The following is a 23,067-nucleotide window of genomic DNA, read 5'->3' as shown; positions in this document are numbered from 1 at the left end:
AGCGGCGCCTCAGACAGCCTGAGGGAGGAGCCCGAGCCCGAGCCGGAGGAGGAGCTTGAGGGGGGCGCGGGGGAAGCGGGAGAAAAAGCGCCAGCCGAGCAGTCCGCGCGCAGTCAGGCAGCGGCTGCCTCGGAGCCGAGCGAAGCCCCGCTCGCCCTGAGGGATGAAAGGCGGGAACGGGGGGCGCAGTCCAGAAGTCCGCTCCTGCGAAGAAGAAGACGACGAGGCGAGAGAAGAGTCCCCTCTCAGAGGGTCTCTCTCGGAAAGGAAGCTCTAGCTGACAGCAGGGGCTGGCGAGCGGACCGCCAGAGAGGGCAAGCGCCGCTTCCCGCCTTTTAAGTTTGCGGGCAGTAGAGGGACACGCTCGCCAGCGCATGAGGCAAACCGTCCCGGGGACTTGTGCCATTTCCACGCCAGGTTCTTTCCCCTGCCCTCCTTGTTCCCTGGCCCTGGGAACAAGAAGGGGCAGGGCTTAGTCCTTGCGAGGTGGAGGAGAGGAAGAGAGAAAAGCCCCTTTCTGAAGCGAAAAGGTTTTCTGTGGGAGGGAAGAGACGGGGCTGCTTCGCTTGCCTGTCGCTTTGTGGAGTTTTGCTTTCCTAGACGGCCCCGAGCATGGACCCCCAGCCGCCCGCCCCCACCTCCCTCTACTACATGAACCACACCTGGGGCTTGCCCTGGCTGGACTCGAATGCCTCCAGGTCAGCTCCCGAGCGCCCCCAGGAGGAGGGGAGGGCCAGTTTCCTCTTCGAAATTGGCATCGAGAACTTCATCACCTTGATAGTCTTTGGCCTCATCTTCACCATGGGCGTGGTGGGCAACTCCTTGGTCATCACCGTGCTGGCCAGGAGCAAGCCGGGTAAGCCCCGGAGCACCACCAACATCTTTGTCCTCAACCTGAGCATTGCTGACTTGGCCTATTTGCTCTTCTGCATCCCTTTCCAGTCCACAGTGTACATGTCGCCCAGCTGGGTGCTGGGCACCTTCATCTGCAAGTTCATCCACTACTTCTTCACCGTCTCCATGCTGGTCAGCATTTTCACGCTCTCGGCAATGTCTGTGGACCGCTATGTGGCCATTGTGCATTCCCGGCGCTCCTCGTCCCTGCGAGTGTCCCGCAATGCGCTGCTCGGCGTCGGGGTCATTTGGCTGCTCTCAATTGCCATGGCCTCGCCTGTGGCTCACCACCAGCGTATCGTTCACCAGGAAACCATGAACCAGACTTTCTGCTGGGAAGTATGGCCCAATCTTCAGCACAAGAAAGTCTACGTGATCTGCACTTTTGTCTTTGGGTACCTGCTACCACTGCTGCTCATCTCCTTTTGCTATGCGAAGGTGAGTGCAGGTGAATTAGCACAAGTCATGCCATAGATGTGTGCGAGAGGTAGAAATTCCCAAAGTGTATAGGGAAAGCAGCCTTGGAGAACAATGACTTACACAGCAGACTGCACAGTGGTAAAAATATCTTGGACTGAAATGAATGTTTAGTGTGCAATGAATGTTTAGTGTGACATTACTGTGCATAATCTGTGTTGGCTACAGATATAATTGCACCATGTTTAACATACACTAAGAGGTTAAAGGTTGCATTTGCAAGGACTTTATTGACCATGATGCAGTAGTTCATATGGATAGAGGCTTAATGAAGTTATATATGGTGTAGTTTTGGTAAGTCAAAGTTGAAAAGTGTGTGGAATGGTTGCACAAGCTAAATTCCAAATGGTAAGGGGCGGGGGCGGGGTTGAGCTGAGTTGAGTTGTTTATAGATCTTGATCTCTTTATAATATTATAAAGTTTAGACTAGTAACTAGAGATATATTTCAGAGGTTACAATAAGTGTAACTTCCCATTCCAAACACATAGTACTCAGCCACATTGTATTGAAACTTATTCAAGGCAGAGCCATACAACCTCGTTATATGGCTTCCATATGAAGTAAATTGCAGCTGCTTCAAAGACAGGACAAATGTTTGCATTGTTTATCTTCAGTTCTTATCCTGTATGAAAAATAGAGAGGCCCTGATCCAGATAACTTTGCAAGCAGCAACAGGCTGTGTGAATGCATATTGCAGTCTTTTGCTTAAAAAATCTGGGTATCTCAGTGTTAATGACCTTCTGAGGGAAAGAAGATAGGGGTTTCCTAAAATCTGTTCCTGCATAAAGGCAGTTTCCAGGTGGTTGGTTCCACAGTTCCTATCCATAAGGCAATCTGTGAATTAAAGTGTAATGTCTTTTTGATTGATATCAGTGGAAGTTTTGCTTTTGACTTCAATGGCTCAGCTTTCAAAGCAATGAGAGGGGAAGGCTTCATCCTGAGTATCTGATTGAGATAAAAAGAATCAATAGAAAGGATAGAACTAGACGGCACTAAGACATCAAATTGCAATCGATTTGAAACTCCACACTCTCTTCATTCTGACCACACAGTGTTTTTGCTTGAATTTATAATCTGGAGGCTTGGATAGCTCAGTTGGTTGAGAACAAGACTCTTAATCTCAAGGTCCTGGGTTCAATCCCCATGTTGGGTGAAAGATTCCTGTTTTGCAGGGGATTGGATTTAGATAGTCCTCATGGTCTCTTCCAGATCTACAATTCTATGATTCTAAGTTGTCTTAATACAAAATGGCAATCCATTCATCATACAAAATTTATAATTAATTGTTACTATTAGCCATATTTTCACTGTTGTAAATGGTAATGAATTTTGAAACCAGTTTTTAGTTAGAAACTTTGTATTTAGCCCAGAATCCCAGTACTTCCAATATTTCCAGTACATCTAAATCCTTGAATTCTATATGCATGCACTGATTTACTAGTTTTATTAAGCAGAAAACAGATAACAGGAATGCAAACCATCACTTTTCAGAATGCCTGCTAGTTAATTTATTATGTGATCTATATGAAGCTGTTGGCAGCAGTCATTAGGAGTTTTGGAGCAAGGTGTCATGATGAAATGCTGCTCTACTTCTCCCCAAACATCAGGAGAGAATGTGAAAAACTCTGGATTGGTATCTGAATGCAGTGGTGAACTGGATGAGGGCCAATAAACTGCTTGAATCCTCAAAAGACAGAGGCTGTTTGGGTGGTGGTTTCTGTGTCCAGGATACAGGAAATTATTTGTTCTTGATGGGATCGCACTGCCTCTGAAGGAGCAAGTGCATAGCTTGGGAATATTCCTGGATACCATCATTAGATGTCCGAGTGTCCTCTGCGGCTCTACCTGGTTCACTAATTATAGCTGTTCTTGGAAAGGGATAACCTGACCACTGTAGTCCATGCTTTGGTAACCTTGAGGCTGGATTGCTGTAATGCGCTCTATGTGGGGCTGCTCTTGCACCTGATTTGGAAGCTCCAGCTGCTGCAGAGTGCGGTGGCCAGACTGCTGATGGCAGTGCATAATCTCAGTCACTGAGATCATCTGCCATAGTATCACTGGTTGTTACCCAAGCTGGTAAGGCTCATTTGACATCAACACAAAAAAGAGCTTTCTTTCATCATTTCCATCTTGTGGAATGTACTGCCAATAGAGATTCAGCGGATGCCTTCTGTTTCAATTTTTAAAAGCCTGCTGAAACCTTTTATATTTTGCCAGGCTTATGAAGGCAGATAAGAATGCATTTTTCCATAATAGTTAGCTGATTAGCTCTTATTTTAATTTTTAATGTGCTTTTATTATATGTAGATATTAAAATGCCTTGATATTTTATTATATAGTAGTATATAAATATTTTGTTATAAATAAATAGTTTTTGTAAGGGAAATGTATCCATATTCAATAACAAAAGTGGCATGGTTAAAATGATTATAACCATTGTTAGGCTGCTTTGATATTATAGGGCACATTAATTGTTATGAGTAAAAATGTGGCATTAGCCACATTAAGGCATTTTCCCACATACAGTGCCTGCGCATAGAAAGGGGCAATGAGAGTGTATTGCTGGTCTTGTTCTGGATAGCATGCCTCCTGGACATCTGTGCATTGGTGAAGACATTGTAGCTCATATGGAGAATTTTTCAATGCTGACATCTGTGTCTCTGTGATGTTCAGGGAGCATGGCCAGCACCATGCTGGATTGGGAGTGGAGCCAGTAGCCTGCTGCCTCCTTCTCTATGTTCTTTGACAGACAGAAGTGACTCCCAAGGTTGGACAGAGCTGCTATTCTAGTTTCCTGGCGGGCCATTCACTGTGGCTTACTGCTCTGATAGGGGGTGAGGCAGTAGGGAGATTGGCTTGGTGTAAATGCAGCTGCAGACGTAGCGGATTGGCTCTGCTGGTACATTTTCACTGTACCAACCCCACTATTGATAAGCAACAGTGACTCACTTGCCAGAAAGCTAATGTGGCCCCCTTCCCCAACCTGGCATGCCACATGAATGGTGAGGTGGTTTGAGTATTGAACCTGGGAGAGAGACCACATGGCCATGAAATTCCCTGCGTGACCTAGGGCCAGTCACAGGATGGTGTAAGAATTAAATAGGGAAGGGCAGAACCATCTATACCACATTATTAGAAATGCAATAATGAGTAATAATAGCTAAATGTATCAAAAATGCCTTAATGGGGCTAATGGCTCTTCTATATTATATTTCTGATCTTGGCCACACCTTATAAGTTGCAATGTCAAGAGAGGGAGAGTTTAATAATGTGCTTATTTAAACAGTTTTTGGTGAAGCAATTGTAGGTGAAACCACTGGTGGCTGCTTCAGGAACTGGTGAAAGAGTGTCAATTCTTGCTGAATGGTTGCTGACTGAATTGTCACCACCGGTCCTGCTATCCACGAAGCAACTGTGTGCTTGCATGGTGGAAGCTGAGATTCTCTCTTGCCTCAACAGCCCTCTCCCAGTGCCAAAATAAATGCAGGAATTAACTACCTCTAGCCCTGATTGTCACCAGGTGCCTGACAGCACTTTTGCCCAGCAAACTCCCGAAGTGGCTGTCACCATTCTTAAATTCCCCCCTCCCCCAACTGCTCACTCAGGATGAGTACAAACGTTAAAAGTAGTACAGGAATAGAAGACATGCATCACAATGGGCTTCCTCCCTATTGAAACCTACTATTAAAAGCAACCCTCTGCTCTCATCTTATCAACCAAATGCTTGTCCTAATAGAAACATCTCACAGAAGTTCAACAGAACAGCTGCTACATTGTTACACAACCTTCCTACAACCCACAGAATTGCTAAAGCATAATGAGTTACAATACCTCAGTGTAGTGGTTGTTATTCCTAGTCTTAGTTTAATTGTTGGCATAAGATATCCCAAAATTGGCCTTGTGTATAATTGCTTATATCACAGCTGCGTAATTACAGCCTCAAGAGTTACTAGGGTACAAATGAAAGCACACACTAAATAAAATCACTTCTAGCCTGTTGCCTTCTCAAGGGGCAAAGGGTTCTTTTTGGATTCCAGTGGCAATAAACAAAACATCAGCTTGGTACTTCAACAGGGGTTATTTGCTAGACAAAAATTGAAAATACCAGATATGTCAGGGCCCTATGAGTTGCCTCAGGGCAGCAACACCCCCCCCCCCACTCTACAGCTGGCACTGGGCTCTCCAACTAAGCAGGGGCATGACTGAGTTTATATAGTTTTAATGTTTCAAGTTGAAGTCACCAAAACTTTTCCACCCTTCTGGTTTGTTGAGTTCAATGCCTGCTGGTGACTTCAAAGGACTGGTTGGTGTGGCTAAGGGCGAAGGCTTATTACTCCTGTGCTAACCTTGTGCCTTGGTGCAGCTGTGTTGTTTATCCGCCTTCCAGATGTGGAAGTTGCTGCCAGATATCAAGGGAGAGGGGCGAGGCAGCAGAAGAGTCGGTGTGGGCCAGTGTTCCTGCCATGTGCCCCCACACCACATCAGTGTCCCTGCCACCTTGCTCCTCCTTTTCCTCTCCCTCTCAGTATCTGGCAGTGATCCCTGCATTGGATCCCTGCCGAGTAAGCGGGAATTAATTCACCCAATGAGAAACTCCTTCCCAAAAAACCCTCTCATGTTTTTGCCCCATGGAGTGATTCAACAAGTGCTGGGGCATAGTAACTACATTCTCCCTGTAAATACAATGCCTCTGGTTATATGGAATATTTTAAAATCAAATAATCCAAATCTATAATCTCCATAGCAAAAAATAAATAAAAAATTGCACAATGATCTTGGTTAAACAGGCCAATGTGTACTAGATTAATTTTTATTACCTTTTTTGGTCGCAACACCACTGATACATCCAGCCCAATGGGATTCTTCCCATAAAGGTTAATGGCATCAATAAATTTGACTGATTTGGGTCTCTACCACACTCAGTTGTTTCTGAAAAGTTTGGGTGGAGGATGCTGTGATCATTAGAGTGGGAGCTTTCTGACAAATAAATTACCCCCCCCCCTTCACCTGTTCTGTAACAGATATGTGATTAGCTATTTTCAGACTATAGCCATTTAAAATATTTTTCAAGCAGTTCATTAAGGCCTCTTGGGAGAAAAGCTCTGTGAACTTTTCAGCTGTTGTTAAACTTTAGACATTAAAGTTTATTGCATTTTTCATGCATCTTAATCCAGATACTGTCTGGGATATGTCCCTGAAGTACTACCGTACGCTCCTTCAGCTCCTATAAAAAACAATACAGTAGCTGTTTAATAAATCTGCCTTCTACTGGAAAGAGAAGCAGCATTTAGGTAGCAGGTTTCTCCTCAGGCTGTTCATTTGTCTGGATAAATAGTATTATTTAAGAACACTTACGAATACGATTTTCACATATGCTACTAAAAGTGTCTTTTGCTATTTGTGTGTGTACTGTGGATGAATGACTTTAAGAGAGTCATTCAAATATCACAAATGAGTTGATGGAAACTTTTTTTGTTTTTTTAAAAAGAAAAAAATATACAATGAGGTAAATCCAGATTAAATGGGAGGTGGGAATGTGAATTGCTATTCTGATGCCAACAGAGTTGTGTGGATGCTGCAAAAAACATGAGGAACATTTCTCACAAGAAGTTCCTGCCTGAAATTACGGTTGGATGATTCAGAATTGCCTCAGAAGCTAAAGTAAAGCATAATTTTTGAGAATCTTTGACATGGATTTTCACAGCTTTTGCTTCAATTACAAGAATGATTGCACTGTGATTAATACTGAAAGATTAATGAGGCAATTTCAGCTCAGTTTATTCACTTGGCTTTTCAAGGCTGAAAAATTAATAAAATATTATAAATTAACATCTGTTTTTTCTTGTCTCTGAAGAAGTCATTTTGTACGAAGTGCCCGACCAACTGTGGATTCACTAAACATTGATTTATAACCTTTTCTGAGCCTCTGGAGTGGCTTTTCATGAGGTGGAGGCATCGTTCGAAATTTGCCAGGTGCATTTTCCACCTGGTTATTGGCCACTTGCAACCAAGTGAAATGCCTGGGCGGTCACCCAGGGGAGAGACCAGATTGCCAGCCTCCTTTTCCTTTAGGCAAGTGACTGTACTGATGTTATGGTGACGTACTTGTACTGGCCTATTTGTTGTGAATGTTTGTGGATGATGCCAATAAAGGTTTTGATTGATTGATTGATTGATTGATTGATGGTGCTTGACATCTCCACCACCTGGAGGTGCATGCCTGGGGATCCTTGGATCTTGACTGTTTTCACACACCAGCGACAGATCCTGTAGAATTCTATCCATTATATTTTATCTGCACAATCAGAATTTCAGGAACCCCAAAATTGTATTGAAAAAATAGGACTTTTGAGCCCCAAAATGGCAACTAGGCATTCTGTTCTGGCAACTGTAACTCTGGTTTAAGGAGCCAATTGGTGCCGAGCTTATATATCTGAGTTTCTAACATTGGGTGGAGGGGATTGCAACCTGCAAACCATGCATCATAGCAATAGCAGGACTATGATAGCAGCAGTAGGAAAGTATTAAAAAATAGCTGAATTGATCTGTTTTATGTAACGGGTCACGATTCTAAGAGCAATGCGTTCATATAATTATCTCTACTGAACAGTTAAGAACATACATGATTTTATCATTAACCCCAATAAAAGTTATTGATATATTAATTTAAAGCAACACTTCCCATATAGTAAGTGCTAATGAAGAGGTATTACATGAAACAAGTGGATGAAACCATAATAGCTGCCTTGCAGCAATCAATATTGCCATACTTGGGGCTTAAATCATGCTTCAACCTCTTATGAGCTATTAATGTATTTCCACTGATTGACACTGGACTCACTGATTGCCTTGGTGAGGAGAACAAGAGCAGGATGAGAGGGCATTAGCACTCACTCACTCCTGTTATAGCAAGCTGCTGGAAGGAGGAGGGCAGCACTGAGCTCCAGACACTTCTGCTGATATCCACTCCATTGAGTCAAAGCTGACCATCGTGATGATGTGATGGTCCTCAGCAAGAGTGATCCTGAAGGGGGAGCCACCAAAAGGTATCACACTTTGTGTCACTTGTCAGGATTGCCCTGTGAGTGAGGCTGCTGCCCCCTCCTCTTTTTTTTTTTTAGTTTTAGTTTCCTATGGCTGTTGTTAGATTAAATGGGTTAGGCAGTTTGGGGCAGTTAAGGGTTGTCACTGCAGGTATAGGCGGGTGCTGCTCAGGGTGACAGCAGGGGCCTTCCAATTTCTGTTTGTGGTGGGAGGTGACCGTGAACCATGAGTTAAGAGTGTATAACCTCAAGTGAGAGATGGGGGCTGAGTGGCTATGAGAGAAGGCGAGAGGAGTTTGCGAGGGAATGAATTGATGGGTGAGTAAGTGACCGTGCTGTATATGTGAAAGACTGTGGGGTGTTTTATTGCATTGCTCCTGTCCTGTCTGCAAGGCCAATTCAAGAGAGCAGCATGGAGTTCCTGTTCCTTAAAAGGTAAAGGGACCCCTGACTGCTAGGTCCAGTCGCGGACGACTCTGGGGTTGCAGTGCTCATCTCGCTTTACTGGCCGAGGGAGCCGGCGTACAGCTTCCAGGTCATGTGGCCAGCATGACTAAGCTGCTTCTGGCGAACCAGAGCAGCGCATGGAAACGCCATCACTAATATACAGGGTAAGTCCTTTAAAAGAGGCCCCGTGGATACAGAGTACACATATTCCACGGGACCTCTTTTAAAAGACTCACCCTGTATAACATATTTATGAAGCAATTGGGATTGGTCCTTTGGAGATTTTCAACACAATGCCATAGATAAGTATTGATAAATTGCTTATTCAATATTGGTTTACTGTCTTCCACCTATTTAATACCAGGGTGGATTTGATTTAAATCACTAGTCAGCAGGACTTGATTTAAATTTCTTTTTTTCTTTTTTCATTTACAGAAAGACTCATTCTTGCTGGTATAATTCTAATATTTACAACCAGATGGTTTCATTTTTGGAATAATAAATTTTCAGAGTACTGTAGTTTTTACAGTTCTATCAAAAATTACTGATTTGGTTATACTATTAGAAATAAATAGACAGATAATTATGAAATTATTGTGAGGTTTAATAAGTTAACTGTTTATATTTGGACAACTTTTCTGCTGTACTTTATTGGAAGGAGAAAAATAATATTTTCCTTCATAACAATTTAAACAATTTATTTAACTAAAACAATAACATTGGTAACTGATGTGGTTAAACAATTAAAAAAACTTAGACCGAGTTTTAGCACACATGAAAAACTGGTTTTCTATTTTTATTTTTAAAAATCATTTATTTTTATCCACTCTGTTTAATACCAAATTACACTTATACATAGATGTTTATAATACCATCAGCAAAATAAAATAATCTGGATTGGTTTATTGCTTTTCTCTCTGTCCATCTTCCCTCACTGGACATTTTCTTACATTTATACCCAACTATCTTCTATAAATGTGGCATGAATGTGGTTCCTAAGAGGTATCCTATACAGACACTGACCAGACACATATCTGCTTAGCTTCAGCAAGATGATAGCCTCATCTGCATTCAGACCATACCCTGGTACTAGCTATTTGATTCCTACCCTTTACATGTTGAAGGGATTGATCATATTTTTGGTGATAAACTACTTCAAACATTTGGGTGATAAAGTAAAACATGTTCTTTCATATTGCATTGTTAAAATATGCTTCACCAAATACAACCATATGTATATATGTAGTTTAAATCTCTTTTGGTCTGTAATGCTCTCATGCTCTAATGTTGTAAGAGATTTTTCCAGCCTTATCTTGTAGGAAAGGGTTTTGCAAACTGTAATTTAATTTAGCAATATAACTATTGCAGTTTATATTGCTTATGTGAATTTCCAGGAATATTGTTTCTGAAATCTTGTTATAGAAATCATGTATAGTATTATAGGCAAAATCGGCGAGAACCCAAGTATCCACATGGTACTGGATGCAAAAGAAATAAAGGTTTAGATCTAGAATATCTTTATTCTAATATATGTTTTTCACCCCTACAGTAAGAGGGGAAAAAATAAAAATTAAATTAATGGACCAATGACAATCTATTTCACCTCTGTGGGTCTCCAACAGGGGCAGGGTCCTGTAATGTACTTTGGCAGCAAAAGATCAAATAGAGGAACTTAGCTACTATCTTGGTAAGCTCCTGGTCTCTCCCCTGTAATAGGAAGCGTGTAACCTCTATCCATAGCTGCCAAGTTTTCCCTTTTCTCGCGAGGAAGCCTATTAAGCATAAGGGGAAATCCCTTAAAAAAGGGGATAACTTGGTAGCTATGCCTCTATCTCCGTTTTCCGTTTTGGGATACATAGTTGATCCAGGTATTGCTGGCGGATATCATCATACATTTTGCATTTAAGGACCATGTGAGCTAGAGTTTTCACCAGATGGGCATCACATGGGCAGATCCTATCTCCTTCTGCCGTCCCCGCGAACCTACCCCAGAGGAGGTTAGAGGGATTAGCGTTGAACCTAGCCAGTTCTCGCTAATTTATTTTATGAAGTAAAATACTGTATTGCAGAGAGTTGATAATCTATTAAATTTACTACTATGCCAATAGTCTGGTCAAATACACATTGTGACTAAAACAGATGTACTGTATTACTAAATGGTTAGCCATGCAAAGTACCATTATATCGCAGCAAAAACAAAAGAGTCTGGTGGCACCTTAAAGATGGGCAGATATGTAATACAGCAATCCTAACTGAAGGGAGAGCTAGTAGCAAAGTGATGGATGATCCATTATCCCCAGCATGTGCTGGTCAACACAGAAGATGGAAGCCCTCCTCCTTCCCTGGCAGTTCTTTATACATTTTTGAACCCCCCCCCCAATGGTTTCCATGGGAGGGAATAAACTATGTGAGATGTAGCTGAAGAAACACTGCCAGTGGCAGATCTATGACCATGGAGTGTGGATGTAAGTTCAGTGGCAGAGAGGCACTTTCCCTCCCTCTGTCTTAATCCCCTCCAGCTAGCAAATGCAAGGAATTCAAATTTCTCTCTTGACATATTTATTGTGTGGCATGACGGGGTGAGCTCCCATTGCTCAGTCCCTGCTCCTGCCAACCTAGCAGTTTGAAAGCACGTCAAAGTGCAAGTAGATAAATAGGTACCGCTACAGCGGGAAGATAAATGGCATTTCCGTGTGCTGTTCTGGTTCGCCAGAAGCGGCTTAGTCATGCTGGCCACATGACCTGGAAGCTGTACACCGGCTCCCTCGGCCAATAACGCAAGATGAGCGCCGCAACCCCAGAGTCGGTCACGACTGGACCTAATAGTCAGGGGTCCCTTTACCTTTACCTATGACCTTATGTGGGCTAGAGTCCACTTTATCAGATGCTTGAATAGCTGTTCTCATTATGACATATATATGTATATATACAGGGTGAGTCTTTTAAAAGAGGCCCCATGAAAAATGTGTACTCTTTATCCACGGGGCCTCTTTTAAAGGACTCACCCTGTATATTAGTGTAGAAAAGCTGCCTGGGCATTAAGCAGTAATGATGATGGTGATGATTAATAACAATAGAAGAGATGCAAAATGTGAGGCCAAAAGGCAATGAAATGCAAGTATAGTCCGGTGTTTCTACATAAAACTCACACAAGCATCCTGTATAAAGCTCTTTTATACATTTCAGCTTTTGATGGAATATCACAGACTGTACTTCCTGTATTTCATTGTTGTTTGAGTTGAAGGTACACAGCTGTCTCCTTCCCTGCCCTGCCCATGTATAAATTATATATCAGGATGCAACTCACTACACAAAGAAGCCACCTAAAAGAAATAGATTTAGATGCATAAAAATATCAATGGAAAACAGTAATATAAGGAAGGGATGGTGCATTCTTACTTAAATTACACTTTTTCTGTTTAACTTGCGGTAATTATTGGGATTTTTTTTAATGTGTTGGATATTGTAGCACATTTGCTTTAGCTCATTTCCACTCTTCCCTTTATCCCCTTTGGACCATATTGTAATCCATTATAATCCCCTGATTAGGAATACATATAAAAAGAAACAGAGAGCTAAACTCTTACTCTTGTGTATATTTGACGGTTCTGCCTCACCCACCTGGATACACTTGAACTTTTGTAGCTTTTTTCAAATCTTTGGAAGCTGTAACAAGTGTGTTCATAACTGCCCCTGAGGATATGATTATTTATGTTGGTATTTGAAAGCTGATATTTGAAACGTTTAAAAACTTTGATTGTAAAAACCTATCAATGTAACATTTGAACCTGTGAATCTATGTATAGTAAATATTTTTCACCAGATGCTTATTAGATGCAAAACTCAGCATGCATCCTTTCTAAGTAGACATGAATAGGATGCATGCTGAGTTTTGCATCTAATAGCTATCTGAAATCAATGGGGTTTAATATTCCCAGGTAGGCAAGTGTAAGAGTTATTTGAGTGGAATTTCCCGATCTGGACCTTGTGCAGAGTCATAGCTGCCAAGTTTTCCCTTTTCTTGCGAGGAAGCCTATTCAGCATAAGGGAAAATCCCTGTAAAAAAGGGATAACTTGGCAGCTATGTGCAGAGTAGGAATGAATAAGCTCCACTACAACAATGAGTTCCAGAAACTTTTACTCCAAAACTGTCTTAAACTATACCAATAACTTTTACCCCAAAACTGTCTTAAACTATTTTGGTATGAGCTTTCGTGTGCATGCACACGAAAGCTCATACCAAAATATAAACTTAGTTGGTCTTTAAGGTGCTACTGAAGGAATTTTTTTTATTTTGCTTCGACTCAGACCAACACGGCTACCTACCTGTGTCTTAAACTAGTTACTTTGTACTATACAATGTTATATTTTGTAGCATATTGCTCTAAACAAACTAGACATTCAATGCCCTTTTTAAATGTGTTGCCGAGGGGGGATTACACTGTATTGGGTTGTTTTCATTTTCATTATGTATTTTGTCTTTTTATACTGCCATCTTATGTTGTAACTGCCCTGAGTTCTGCAGATGAAGGGTGGTATATGAATTTGATTTAATCCTAACCATCACTGTCTTTTCAGGTTCTCAATCACCTGCATAAAAAGCTGCGGAACATGTCAAAGAAATCAGAAGCATCCAAAAAGAAGGTAAATAGCTTTCTTTATTAAAAACAAGGGTTGAGTATTTTCAGTATTTTGTGACAGATATCAGCACATTTCAGGAACCAGCAGATCTTACTAAAATAATCTGATAAATATTTAGGATGATGAACAAGAAATCATTTTTTAACATACCCCTCCCCATTTTTATTTATTTAATGCAGATGTACCAGTGATTTTTATCTATTCTAACAATTCAAGTCCAATGAGCATCCAATAAAATATTTCTTGTGCAGGTGGAAATGGCCTCCTTGTATTCTTTGCCTTATCTCGGGAACTGAAAGACTCCCCATGCAATGAGGAACAGGCAGCCTGACTGTAACAGTCTTGGCCTAATTGACCGTGGTCCCTCATTTGTCCCTCACTTGCCTTGTGCTGTTTTTTTTTTTTGTACATTTACACTATGTTTGCACAAAGAACAAAGCGAAATAATTAAGGGGCCGGAGACATAATGATGGCAGAAGTAGAAAGTCACACTAGCAATACTTGTGCATTTAAATCCTCCACACAAATAAAATCATGAGAGGGAAAAGAGCAAGAATGAGCATGCTAGTTCTGCTACCAGCCCACTCCCCTCTGTTAGCTGGATGGCTAAGTAGCTGCATTAGGCAGTCTTCTCTATTTGTGTTATGCATGGCTCTAAATTGCATTGGGGGGGGCGGGGTCTGTTCAAGTGCAGAAGGAGGATACAGTGGAGGAGGTTTGGCCAATAGGCTAATCTCAGCTTTCCCTTTGCATACTTCTAATTGCATGAGGGATAAATAACTGAAGAGGGTTTTGCTCATAACTTCTGATGCTTCTGCAGCTATCAGGTCAGGCAGATGCTTTTGCAGATAGATGCTTAAGAGTGCAAGCTTTTGCAGATAGATGCTTGAGAGTGCAAGCCTATGCAGGTCTACCCAGAAGGAAGTAATATGCTTCAATGGGACTTGTTCCTGGAGTGTATATGATTGCAGCCACTTGAAACAGGAGGCTGCACTGCTCTCATAGCTGCCAAGTTATCCCTTTTTTAAAGGGATTTTCCATTATGCTGAATAGGCTTCCTCGCGAGAAAAGGGAAAACTTGGCAGCTATGACTGCTCTTCAGGGAGCCAAATACAGTCACAAGTAAGTTACTGTATGTTGAGTAGTAGGCAGACAGTCTACTCATAGGCACACCATCTACTCATGAGTAAATGGCATAATTTAGCAGCTTGAGTCACTTTGAAGTGAGATAGATATGCTTGATTTTTTAACTGGATTTTCAAATATATAAGAACAAAAAAAAGGAACATCGTGTATTTATGTTGCACATACACCATAAATAAGACATTAGAAATGCATTTCAATTCTTTTGGTCATTATTATTTTTCATGTACTTTGATTTTCTAAGGAGAATCCCTAAGACTAAAATAAATAAATAAAGGAGAGCTGTCTTGTGTGTCTCCTTGGCTGCACATTATACCAATAATGTCACAAAGGCTTCTGAGATATAATGGAATAAGATGTAGCAAGGGATTTTCAGGCCATTATATACAATTACTCTAGCCAAAGGAACCATCTGTTATAAATATGATAGATTTAAGAGGTTGAGGGTCAAATCCCGACAAGAGTTATGTCTGAGGTTACTTGAGCATAACATAATGAGCTTCATATTTTTTTTAGCAAACAAGGGCAAATGAAGCATACTTAACTTGCTAGATAATTATATATGACAGGAGCGATAATTTGTTTTAGATTCAAGGACAGAAGGATTTGTTTTTTTTTTACTGTTAACATAAAGTTATATAAACCTCCCCCCCCTCTAATTGAAAATATGTATGACAAATGTAGTATTTCAGATTTTGATTAAGTTTTTTTCTCACTATTTATATCAAGCCACGCAGCCTGAATTTTGTCCCAAATAAGTCATTTATTTCATGTGCCATGGAAAATCAACTGGTTGCTGTGTCACACAACAGCTGTATTTTGGGCATATTGTTATCTTACTATCACAATATATAACAGCAGTGATCTCAGTTCTCCAAGTGTGTGTCCTTATGTAGACAAAACAGCACCATCAATATGCAAAAAGCAAGTATCAGCAAGCATGGGTGAACCCCAAGATATTCAGAAGTACAGAAAAAAACCTTAATAACAAAAAGGGGGGGTGGGAAATCAGGGTGGGAGAGGGAATGAAATGAAGTGTCTGAGATATTGAACATGAGTAATACACATTGCACTTTTTCTGATCACAGATGTCCCCGTTTACGATGTGTAGGCAAAATTGCACCTCCCAGACACAGCTTGGTATTAGCTGTCTTGGAGAGATGTCAGGATATGCAGAAGTTTTTTTTTAAGAAAAACCTAAGTGCTAGTATGGCCTGAGTCTCATTTGTTTAATTCCCGTAAGCTACCTTTGGGAAACTTGTATAACATAAGTAAAAGTTTACTGTACTTTTTTTTCTTCTTCATTGTTTTTCAAGCCTATATTGTGAGTCTGCTTGTTCAGTTGTTAATAAATAATCCACACTTTTAACTTTTCTGTCTCAGACAGCACAAACAGTCCTGGTGGTCGTTGTGGTTTTTGGGATATCCTGGCTGCCACATCATGTTGTACATCTCTGGGCTGAATTTGGAGATTTCCCACTGACTCAAGCCTCGTTTCTCTTCAGAGTGGCAGCCCATTGCCTGGCTTATAGCAATTCTTCTGTGAATCCTATTGTATATGCATTCCTCTCTGAGAATTTTAGGAAGGCCTATAAGCAAGTGTTCAAATGCCAGATTGGTAGCAAATCACCTCTGAATGAAGGTAAAGAAAATAATATCGACACACCACCATCTACTAATTCAACACATGTGTGAACAACCCTAATAAATGTCTTTATTTGCAATGCCAGGTTTTCATATAAGTAGACCTGCTTCAGATAAAAAGCACAAGTGCTCCAAAACTTTATGTTGGCAATTGGTAGTCAGCTTAATGAAGTTCTGTTTGTAGAAATAGCTTCTGGAGAAAAAACTTTGTTGCGAGAAAATCTGGGTTCATATGGAAAGCACTCTAATATTCTTTTTCTGGAATGCTTTTCAAATGAAGAGTACCTTAGTTATTTTAAAATTATGCCAGAAAAGTAAATCAGAAACCTGCTATACATTTAGAAGGGTGTTCAAAATCACTATAATGTTTTGCTCCTATACAAACAAATGCAATTTTTTTTGAAAAATCACTAAAGTTGCAATCCTAACTGTACTTACCCAGGAGTAAGCCCTGTTGAATGTGGCAGGACTTAATTTTGAGTGGTCATGGTTAGAATTACACCATAAACTATTATTTCTCAAAATGTGACCTTTTGCAAGGAAATAGGATACAAATCACAGGCACCTGAGGATAAAGCGAAATGTGCTTCAAAGCTTATCTGTCCAAACCGTGCAGTAGGCCCACATAATTAATACTGTACCACATTTACACAATAAGCCAGAGATTGTCCCGTATAAGATTACTGCCCACTTAGAACAGCTGCTTCAGAAATGGAATATATTGTGGTGTTTAGATGTTCATGGTTAATAAGGCCAGATTTGCTGCTCAGCTTTCTGTATATGGAAACCTGCATAGGATTCTCTGGTCTGTAGGCAATGAAAGAGTACCAGGCAGACAGAATCTAGTTTCCAAATTTTGTTCAGGTGCTTCCTATGGAAATAGCCATAATGATGGCAAATTTCAGATATCCCTTCTCATGCTACTCTGGCTATTAAGAATCTAACATATGGGAATCCACATTTTGATACAGGGAGCTGGTTCATATATAACGCTAAGACAAAGTGTGGCTTGGCATGAATGCACATCCACACTTGACTTAGCATGTTATTCAACTACAGGCTCGTGGCTTGTCTCACTGCAGGCAGACCTTGAGCTGTAACCATGATAAGTTCTTAGGTAACAGCTCATGTTTTGTCTGGAGAAGACAAACCACAAGCCTGGGTTCAAACAGCACACTAAGTCAAACAATGGCTTAGCAGTGTGATTGCTGGGGGAGGAGTGCAGGATCCACAGTTCCCTCTCTAGTAATTCTCACATTTGCGCTAATTAACCGGTTGGTTTAGCATTACATGTGAACCTGCTCTATATGCATTTCTGTATCAAGATATGATATAGATCAGGGGTTCCCAAACTAAGGCCCGGGGGCCGGGTGCGGCCTGTGTGAGCCAATTTTGCGGCCTCCGCCCCCCCGCCCCCACTCTTATTGGTGTGTCGCAGTGCGGTTGCCCATCTCTGGGTCGGCACAGCACCAGAAATAGCTTGTGCGCATGTGTGGGCCGGAAGGCAGGGGAACACACTCCCATACGCACATGCACAAGCTATTTCTGGTGCCATGCTGACCCAGAAGTGCACCTGAAATGATATCTGCGCATGTGCAGAAGCCATTTCTGGCGCCACGCCAGAAAAGGTGAGTGTGCGTATGGGAGTGCGTTCCCCCGTCCTCTGGCCCACCGCGTGATCGGCACCAGAGAAACCGGCCCGAAGCCAGGTAGATTTGGGGACCCCTGATATAGATAGTCGAAACAAAATTTAAAAAAATCCTTCCAGTAGCACCTTAGAGACCAACTAATTTTTGAAATTGGTATGAGCTTTCGTGTGCATGCACACTTCTTCAGATAGTATTAGTCATAACACCCAATGGAAGCTGAACGCTACTATTTCTTCACTGATAAATATCTAGATTATTTAAAGGAAAGTAATTTCAAATTAAAATTGAATTCTAATAACATTTTCAGCTGTTTATGAAATGTGAAATCTAATTTCATCACAGAAGCAAATTTAATCATTTACTAACTGTATACCCAACTTTTGGGTTGGGGTCAAAAATAACAACTTGTGGTTTATGAGTAAAGTATACTTCTTCATATGTTTTGCTGTTTGCACAAACTGTACAACAGATATAAAAAATACAGTGGGTGAATTTGGATTATTGGCTGTAATAGTGATTGAGGTGAAAGCCATCATAGGCCATGGTGAACTGTCTTTTCTTTAGCATGATGATTACATTTTCCCTTTTATTAGCATGATGGCTTTAAGTACTCTGACTTCTTAGACAAAAGGACAAGATCACATTTCATCGCTGCCTGGCTCAAATCAGTTTTCTTAATAGTTTTGAGTTGAAAAGCTATTAAGCCAATTAGAATCAACTTATTTAATTTGGAACCTGCTGTTAACAATACTGTTCTTCCGCCAAGTGTGCTCCACATACCCAGAATGAATACTTACATTAAAAAAATTGGAACTCCTTGAAAAAATCCTTGTTTTGGAGAGCCATGGAAAGTCCATGGAAATTCTGCCCAATCTTTTACACACAATTGGTTCCAGTGATGCTGCTATTTGCAGCAGCTCACTCAAACTACAAGCCCAATGCATTTATTCAGTCACCTCTAGTTCTCAATCAAAATTTTCTTATAATGTTGGCCCATTTTTGCTCCCAGCTCTGTATTTGGAGGGATTTGACTGCCACTCAAATCTTAGGGGGAAAGTTGATTGATGCTTTGGAGATCCTCCTGCTTCCTGCCTTCCCCCTGCCAATAGCTTTTTTAAAAAAACCAGCAGCTAAATGGGCTATCACAAAAGCCATCTCCCTTCTCCCTATAATTCAAGCACTGAATGTGACAGCAATGAAGAAAATTGAACAGTGCTTCCCGAGTGACTTGACATTTTGTTCTGTAGGAGCTAATTAAGAGTGTGTCTTGCATTTAATAGTTTACTTGCAGCCTACTCCCAGAAGACCCTTCATCCTTTACGGTGCTACCGGTATATGAACTGTTTCAGGCTTATGCAAGGGGCTTACTGTGACTATGTAGTTTAATTTTTAAAAAAGTCTCCAGGAGGCCACAAACCACATCACAAACGGCTTAAACACTGTTCAGTTTGCCATGTGACATTGGTGAGAGGGGATTGTGTCAATAATATAAAATAAGATGATTTGGGGGCTCATTGAATTAATTACATAATTGTTTGTATCATAACCTGCCTATATATATTTGCAATTTAACAAAAACACCTATGAAAGCATAAAACATGGGCCTTCTTATGGGCAAATGTGCAAAAGAGAAACGGAAATCTTTGACAACAACATGATAACCACATTGTACTGAAATCTGAATATTTAAATAATGGGAGCTATCCTACTGAATATATTCGTTTTTAAGTAGGATAAGAGTCATTAAACCATGAATTGCTATAATGGTTTAATTTGGCGTCTACCAGCCTTTCTAGTTGCAATTGTGTCTAATAGAGGCACGGGGCACATCTTTTTACATTCCATGGTCTGAGGAACAGAATAATGGTTGTCCTGTGAAACCCTATCAAGTCACGGAACACTTTCTTTAACATATGCAATTGCTTAGACTGAGTATCAGGTCAATTTTATGGGACTGAAAGTTTGAGTGTGTGGGCTTGCCACCCTTTGAACACTGTGCCACTTGTCCACTCCAGCTACCACCCCATCATCACTGTTTTGAATGTAGCGTACAAAATGTTCCAGAAGATTTGGAGTGATGGTGATGGACTGGCAGGTTCAACGGCCAAAATATGAACTGCAGCATGGGTAGTGCCAAAACTGTAAGCCAAGCTTCCTCAACCTCGGCCCTCCAGATGTTTTGAGACTACAGTTCCCATCATCCCTGACCACTGGTCCTGCTAGCTAGGGATCATGGGAGTTGTAGGCCAAAAACATCTGGAGGGCCGAGGTTGAGGAAGCCTGCTGTAAGCATAGCACTAATATTTGCACATCAGTTTCATGCACTTTACTTTTACTGTTACTTATACACAGACCACACAGAGAAACCTTAAGATTCTTGTGCCTTTTTCAATAAGAAAAGACCACTCATTATTACCAATTCACCGATGCATTCAGCTGCAACAGCTTAGAGTTGTTAGCCCATGTAAAATAATAATAACGAAAAGGCCAAATGAATTTTCATAATCCTCAATGGATTAAGAAGTTTATGAGTGATGAGTGATGCAGCATGAATGTCATCTGAAGATTTTTATTCACACATTCATTCATTAAGCACAGCATAATATTTTTAAAATAATAATAATAATAATAATAATAATAATAATAATAATAATAATAATCTGAAAGCTTTTCTTATGTAAGACTTTAATTGAAGTCAATATTGGAAACAAAGTGTGAACAGAACTGGCTGGAATTTTAATAGACAAGTAGATTTCCAGAAAAAAACTTTTTTTCAGGGCTAGGAAAGCATAACTGAAAGGCAAATCTACCTTCAATTTTTGCACAAGCTTAGTATTTTGGTAGTTCAAAGCAGTAATGCAGTCTCCTGTATATTTTAGTCATTAAGGAATGACCATTATGTCACAACCAGGTTACATTATGTGCCCATTAGCTGCAACTATGGTAGCACTGAGCACATATGCCTTTTCCATCATCACAAGATGTAGACAGGAAATTTGGCCTAGGGAAGCATCCAAAACAAAGTCATGCCAAAAGACTTATGTCACAATTTTGTGCATGCTTATGGGGAAGTTCAGTGGGGCTTACTCCTAGCCAGGTGTACATAGAACTGCAGCTTAAGGCTGGAACCCTAAGCACACTTAGGAGGGAGTAAGCTCCATTAAGTACAGTGGAGCTTTCTTCAACTCAAAGGATTGCATAGACCTCAGTAAAGGCACATTAGATCAGGGGGAATGATTGTCTCTCTATAGTCTCATTATCAACTCAACTATTTTTATATGAGGAAAGCAGCCCAGGAAGAGGTGCCATTTTCTACTAATCATAGTTACCTGTATGTATTTGTAGAACAGAGTTTCCCACACTTGGGTCTCCAGATGTTTTTGGACTACAGTTCCCATCATCCCTGACCACTGGTCCTGCTAGCTTGGGATGATGGCAGTTGTAGTCCAAAAACAGCTGGAGACCCAAGTTTGGGAAACCCTATTGTAGAATGAGGTAAGAGATGATATATCAGGGATGGGATCGGTACCTTGTGTCTTTGGGCAGCTGCCCGGGGTCTAGCAGCCTGGCAAGGTTCACTGTTGGTGCCTGCCCCCTCTTTAAGTCTAACCACCATTTTAATTTCCCACAGGGTCTGTGATGTAGCTTTGTATTGTGGTAGATATTCTGCTGTGAGATATTTTCCCAAGGCCTTTTCAAATCTGTGGCCAGCCTGCACTGATTTGGGTGAGGGGGGCTGTTTCTTTTCTAATGCCATTTTGGGATTAGTTATCCAGTGCATAGATCCTCACATGCAGCAAAAAGATGGATGTATCCGTACAAAATAATCTCTGTACGAGCACCTGTGGAATAGTTTATGGATGTTGGCTTGTGGCGGCCATCATCCTTCATCATCTCGATCCATTCAGGTGAAAGAAACAAATTGCTTTATGGCCATCATTCAGTTTTAGACAACTCTGAAATATTTATTTTCACACTTCCGCATCTGATAACCTGTACAAGGAAAATATTTCCAACAATTGATACAATAAATCAGTGAAAGGGGGAAGCATTGCCACAAAGGTTCAGGGCTGTGCCTGAAATGTCTCTGAAATTCAAGGTACTGCATCGGATCCTGCACAAGAAGACAAAAGCATCTTGTGTTCTCCTTGTATAAACTTTCATGTGGCATGTCACAATTCCCATTAGCAGTCATTCATTTATGGATGGAAAAAAATTAACAAACAAGGGAACAATTTAAGAGGCATTATCCATTGACTCTCATGCATGCAGCTTCCTCCTTCCCTTTCCTCCCTCCAACTGAAAGCCTGGCAAGGTATCTGGCCACTCCTTTGAATGGGTGTGGGTGGTTCTCGATGCTGACTTTTCATATGTAGGTCTAGCCATTCTACTCCATACCAGGGCTGTGTATGCAGTTAATGCTCCAGACTTCATGGTTTTCACTGGGGTTGATCCAGACTAAATTAGTTGCACTTAGTTCCCATTGGTGATGGATTTAAATCATGACTTGACTTAAAGGGTTTGAATTCTGTGGGCCCCAATTTCAACTAACTTTAGCCTGCAATCCTAAATGCACTTACTTGGGAGTAAGTACCAGTGAGCACAGTGGAAATTACTTTATGCTTTTGGAGTTATTATCTCCCAACCCATTTTAATTCTTTTTAAAGTTAATGAACATTAACATTTGAAAGAGATGCAGTGTTGTTGTTTTTTGAAAAAGTATTTCCATGAACTATTACTTTAAATATATAACCAGAGTGCAGGAAAATGAATGTACAGTTACAACCTTATGAATGTATTCATCATTTTACGATTTTATAGTTGACAGTTGTTCAAGACTCTGCTCTCTTTACATATTATTAAAACATGTACATACATTTTCAATCAATGAAGTGGAAAGGATTTTCTAAGATTGAAATATTAAGAGTGAGAGCAGGAAGTAAAACATGTAACTATATTTGCTACCTTGAAATAATTTTGAATGTCTTTGACCTGTGTAAGTTTCAGGTTTTCAAATATGAATGTAACATTTGAATAATCTGTAATTCTACACACAATGTAACACAAAAGTTGCTTTATACTGTGTTTGCATCACATCATTATATTTATAATGCCATAAACATTATCG

General features: G+C 40.7%; 1 protein-coding gene across 2 annotated transcripts; it reads left to right on the top strand.

Annotated features, from left to right (window-relative positions):
- Positions 1-99: 99 nt before the first annotated feature.
- GALR1 (galanin receptor 1) lies at positions 100-23,059 on the top strand. Of its 2 annotated transcripts, XR_015951422.1 has the most exons (4): positions 100-1,332; positions 13,441-13,506; positions 16,030-20,686; positions 20,723-23,059. XR_015951422.1 is itself a non-coding variant. In XM_035126262.3 (3 exons), the coding sequence occupies exons 1-3, from the start codon at positions 613-615 to the stop codon at positions 16,339-16,341; spliced, it is 1,098 nt and encodes a 365-aa protein (XP_034982153.3). In that variant the 5' UTR covers positions 100-612; the 3' UTR covers positions 16,342-23,059. The 2 variants fall into 2 exon arrangements, 1 of the variants encoding a protein (XP_034982153.3); XM_035126262.3 differs by having other exon boundaries at positions 16,030-23,059.
- The last annotated feature ends 8 nt before the right edge of the window (positions 23,060-23,067 follow it).

The sequence above is a fragment of the Zootoca vivipara genome, chromosome 8 (genome assembly GCF_965207765.1).
Source record: "Zootoca vivipara chromosome 8, rZooViv2.hap1.1, whole genome shotgun sequence".
Lineage (NCBI taxonomy): Eukaryota > Metazoa > Chordata > Lepidosauria > Squamata > Lacertidae > Zootoca > Zootoca vivipara.
The sequence above is the reverse complement of the archived record's forward strand: the minus strand, read 5'-3'. Positions and strand labels throughout refer to the sequence as shown.

What these genes read in the sequence shown, in the direction of transcription:
- GALR1 (XM_035126262.3), top strand. Translation starts at nt 613, where the DNA reads ATGGACCCCCAGCCGCCCGCCCCCACCTCCCTCTACTACATGAACCAC. An exon ending in TCTCCTTTTGCTATGCGAAG is followed by an intron (nt 1,333 to 13,440) that starts GTGAGTGCAGGT and finishes CTGTCTTTTCAG; the next exon opens with GTTCTCAATCACCTGCATAA. An exon ending in CAGAAGCATCCAAAAAGAAG is followed by an intron (nt 13,507 to 16,029) that starts GTAAATAGCTTT and finishes TTTCTGTCTCAG; the next exon opens with ACAGCACAAACAGTCCTGGT.